The 5,000-nt window shown below is 35.7% G+C and overlaps 1 protein-coding gene across 1 annotated transcript in view; it reads left to right on the forward strand.

The window, feature by feature from the left end:
* LOC143034684 (uncharacterized) overlaps positions 1-3,583 on the forward strand; it is a 16,476-nt gene extending 12,893 nt beyond the window's left edge. Inside the window, exons 3-5 of the mRNA XM_076201058.1 lie at positions 195-467; positions 566-757; positions 2,913-3,583. Coding sequence (XP_076057173.1) covers positions 195-467; positions 566-757; positions 2,913-3,583 — 1,136 coding nt within the window. The remainder of the gene's footprint in view (positions 1-194; positions 468-565; positions 758-2,912) is intronic.
* The last annotated feature ends 1,417 nt before the right edge of the window (positions 3,584-5,000 follow it).

Genomic DNA, 5,000 nt, shown 5'->3' on the forward strand with positions numbered 1-5,000 from the left:
GGTAAGAAAATGGAATGCAGCTAAAAGTATCAAACGGAAAACACATAAAGACTCATGGGAACAGCTAGGACAAGATCTGTAGCAAGACCTAAAGAATAGTAAGAAACTACTGTATAGTATCGCTAAATCATATAGAAAGGGAAACGGGGAGTATAACTACTCAATAAAGGATTCTCAAGGTAATCTGCTTACAGAGCCAGAAGAGATTGACAGGAGATGGAAAGAATATTTCAGCAGCTTGTTGAATATAGACGAGGACAGTGAGAGGACAGATGAAGAACAGACAAATGGCGTCTGGGTTGATGATGAGGAGGGGATTAATGAATCAGAAGTAAAGAAAGCACTGGCTAAAATAAAGAATAATAAAGCATGCGGTATTGACAACATTCCTGGAGAAATATTCAAATATGGTGGAGGAATAGCTCTCAGTCTTCTGACAGAATTGCTCAGTAAGGCCTGGGACACAGGTGAAGTCCCAAACGATTGGTCCACTGCCTAGTGTTCAAGAAAGGAGACCACGCTGAATCCTCAAATTACAGATGTATTTCTCTACTCTCGCATACAGGAAAAACGTATGAACGAGTGTTTGAGGCTCGTCTGCGCGATATAGTAGAACACATACTGGCAGAGGCTCGACATGGGTTCAGACCAAACAGAGGGACTTCAGATCTAATCTTCCCTTTAAAGATGATCCTCAAAAATTTATGGGAGTTTGATAAAGGCAAATATGTAACACTCGACAAAGAAACTGAAAAAAGTATTGCTAAAAAGAGACAGGCTTATAAGTAATATAAGTGCTCGGGTGCATCTAATGACTATGAAAATTATGTATCAATACAGAGAGGTTTAAAAAACACAATAAGAAAAAGAAAACGACAATACGAAATGAACATCGCGGATAAATCCAAAGAGAATCCCAAAGAATTCTATAGTTACATTAGAGATAAAAAGATTGTTAGGAATCACATTGGTCCACTATTATCTGCTGACGGTCAACTTGAATATTCAAATGAAGGAATGTGTAATATCTTAAACAATTACTTTAGTTCGGTATTCGTGAACGAAACACCTCAAAGTGAACTCCAAACTGAAACCTATGAAAAGTCTAGGGTAAACTTACCAACTACTGTAAATATAACAAAAGAAAAAATTAAAAGGTGCATAGATAAGCTCAAAGTTAATAAAACACCAGGGCCTGACGGTTGGCATCCAAGAATCTTATAGGAAATGAAAAATGAGATTGTTGTTCCATTAGAAATTATTTTCAAGAAATCCATCATATCCGGAGATGTCTCAAGAGAATGGTAGCTAGCTAACGTTACTCCCATATTCAAAAAGGGTGACAAAAAGAAGCCAAATAACTATAGGCCTATAATTTTGACTTCAATCGTAGGAAAAATAATGGAAACTATCATCAGAGATGCTATCGAACATCATTTAGGAAGTAACCGTTTGATAAATGATAGCCAGCATGGTTTCAGACGGAAACGTTCTTACGTGACTAACTTACTCGAATTCTACAACACAGTTATCTCGAATTATGACAAAAGAAACAATATAGATCTAATACATCTAGATTTTGGAAAAGCTTTTGATACCGTTCCCCACGAAAGACTACTTACTAAATTAGCTTTACACGGAATAAGTGGTAGCCTATTAAGTTGAACTAGTAATTGGTTGAATGGTCGAAAACAGAGTTGTTTTAAATGGAAAAATCCTCTAGATGGAAATTTTTTAAGTGGAGTTCCTCAGGGTTCCGTTCTTGGGCCACTTCTATTCATAGTATATATAAACGATATATACCATGGACTAAAATCTACTGTTTCCAAATTAGCTGATGATACAAAACTGTGCGGAATGGCAAATGATCACTTAAACCAATTAGATATTCAAGAAGATTTAGAAAAATTACAGCAATGGTCTCAAAAGTGGTTAATGAAATTTAACACAAGTGAATGCAAGGTAATGCACATAGGTAAAAATAACAGTAAGTATGATTACAAGTTATTTGGAAATTCGTTAACAAAAGTGGATAGAGAAAAAGATCTCGGCGTAATTATCAGTAACGACCTCAAATCATCCAAGCAGTGTATTTCAGCCTCTGAGAAAGCAAATAAGATTCTAGGACTGATTGCGCGATCTTTTGATTTCAAAAGTCCATCACTAATTAACAAGCTATATAAATCGTTAGTTCGTCCACATTTGGAATATGCTGTTTCCGTATGGTCACCAAATCTCATTAAAGACATTGGCAGACTGAAAAAAGTACAACGGCGAGCCACAAAACTGATTCCAAATATAAAAAAATCATACGAAAATCGACTAAAACATATGAATCTGTTTTCCCTAAAAAAGCGTAGACTCAGAGGTGACTTGATACAGGTCTTTAGAATTCTAAAGGGATTTGACAACATCATAAGTGACAAAATTTTCACATTGAATGAGAATCAGAGAAGAAACAATGGTCTCAAACTGTCCGGAAATAGATTCAATTTGGAAGTAGGTAGAAACAACTTTGCCAACCGTGTAGTTAATAAATGGAATAAATTTCCAGCACAGGTAGTGCAATGTAGTTCAGTTCGAAGCTTTAAGAATCATTTAGATAAACACTTAAGCTAGATGCTGTAATTATTCTAATTTATTTTATATTATTTGTTTTTGTTTTGTTATCATTTGTCTGTTTGATTTTCATTTATTATTAGTTATATGTCAATTTATTATCATTTACTACTTACCTGTTTGTTTATTATCTAACTATACCTATGCATTTATTTATGTATTTTATTTGTTATTTACATTATTGTAGTTTTTATTTATTATTTTATTATTTTTTTTTTTCGCATCCGACCTAGATATGGACCAAAAGGTCTCCTGTCGGCATGTTCCGCCTTTGTAGTCCTTTGTAATGCTAGAGAAAGCATTTGATCGCGTACCAAGGGATAAGATGTGGTCAGTACTCCAAAGTGCGGAATACCAAATACCCCCAAAACTGAGAAGAGCTATTAAGATCCTTTACAATTCCAATAATACAGCAGTCAAGCCCGTTAGTGAGACCTTACAGTGGTTCGATATATCATCTGCAGTGCGCCAGGGTAGTGTGCTATCCCCAATGCTCTTTTTCATTTTAATGGATGTAGTGATAAAGGAAGTTCAATTTAGAAGAGGAGAAAGGAATCCTATAGAATCATTGGAATTTGCCTATGCAGATGATATACTCAACATTGAATCATCTTCACACGTTGCAAGTGAATCCTTAAATCTATGGAACGCGGTACTCACAGAGTACGGACTAAAGCTAAATCTTGGTAAAACTGAAATTATGGTAGTAAGCAGGAGAGAAGAAACATTGAACATGGAATTCAATGGAGTACCTATTCAGCAGAAAGAATCCGTAAAATATTTGGGAGTCGTCTGGAATGGCAAAGCAAAATATGAAAGTACGGTAGAAGCTAGAACTGCTGCCTATAGCCAAAACCTAGGGCTACTATACCCATTTATGAAAGATCGAAATGTTCCTACCACGGTTAAAATAGTGATATATGGATGTGAATCTTGGAATTTAACAATAAAGACCAGCAACTAAGTCCAAGCAGCAGAAATGAGAGCATTGAGACTCATCAAGGGGGTTACGAGGTTTGACCACATACGCAATGATGCAATTAGGCAAGAGTTGGAGGTAGAGAGCATCTTAGAATTTGTAGAACGTGCACAACTAAGATGGTTTGGACATGTTGAACGAATGGATCAGGAGAGGACCCCAAAGAGATGGCTTTATTGGACACCAACCGGCAAGCGACCCGTTGGACGACCCAGAAAGAGATGGATAATGAATATTGACGATGGGCTACGCCGACGGGGCACAACGCTTGAACAAGTACGTCAAAACCGGATCTTCGACGACAGGGGAAGTTGGCGGTCTCTCATACTGACAGCTGGCGACGCTGAACAGGAGTCTGGTAAAGTAATATATATATATATATATATATATATATATATATATATATATGTATATATATATATATGTATATATATATATATATATATATATATATATATATATATATATATATATATATATATATATATATATATATATATATATAATTACCTTACCAGGGGGCCGTAGTGACTGGACGTTGGCCACCGTGGAGCTCCATTCCTGTCTGCACATGGGCCTTCTTAACAAGATGGCATTTGTTATTTCTTCTCCTACAGATGTTCTTAACCCTTCTACATATTTTCTGCGTGGTCTTCCTCTTGCCCTCTTTCCTTCTATTTTTCCCGTTATGCACGTATGTTCTAATTGTTGTTTTCTCATGACGTGTCCTACAAAGTGTAACTGTCTTTTCCTAATAGTTGCTATTATTTCCCTCTGTGTTCCAATTTGCTGCAGTATTTCTTCGTTTGTTTTAAATTTTGTCCGTGAAATTTTCATCATCAATCTCCAATTCCACATTTCTGCTACTTTTCTCCTGTCCTACATTTGTTTACTCATTGTTCAAGTTTCACATCCATATGATAATACTGATCAAGTGTAACATTTTACAAATCTCTTTCTTGTTCTCGTGTTAATTCTATTGATAGTTACCAAGTGTTTAATCTTGTTGAAATTATTTTTCGTTATGGCTATCCTTCTCTTTATCTCTTTGTCGCTTTTCCTATCACAAGTTAACATGCTTCCTAAGTAAATGAATTGGTCCACCCGTGTCAATATTCTTGAATTCTTACCCTTGAATTCTTACCCTTGTTTTTTGTAACATCACTTCTGTTTCCTTTTTATTTAATGTTAGACCTCTGCTTCTACTTGCTTCTACTAGTGCTGTAAATAATTCCTATAGCTGAGCTTCCGATTCTGCGAGTAATACTGTATCGTTTGCATATCTAATATTATTAAGATTTTTCCTCCTATTGCTACTCCTTTTAGATAGTAAATATCTCTCATGATTATCTGACTGTATAAACTAAACAGGTCTGGCGACATTACACATCCCTGTCTCACG

The sequence above is a fragment of the Oratosquilla oratoria genome, chromosome 2, assembly GCF_046742065.1.
Source record: "Oratosquilla oratoria isolate Oo_2021 chromosome 2, ASM4674206v1, whole genome shotgun sequence".
NCBI lineage: Eukaryota > Metazoa > Arthropoda > Malacostraca > Stomatopoda > Squillidae > Oratosquilla > Oratosquilla oratoria.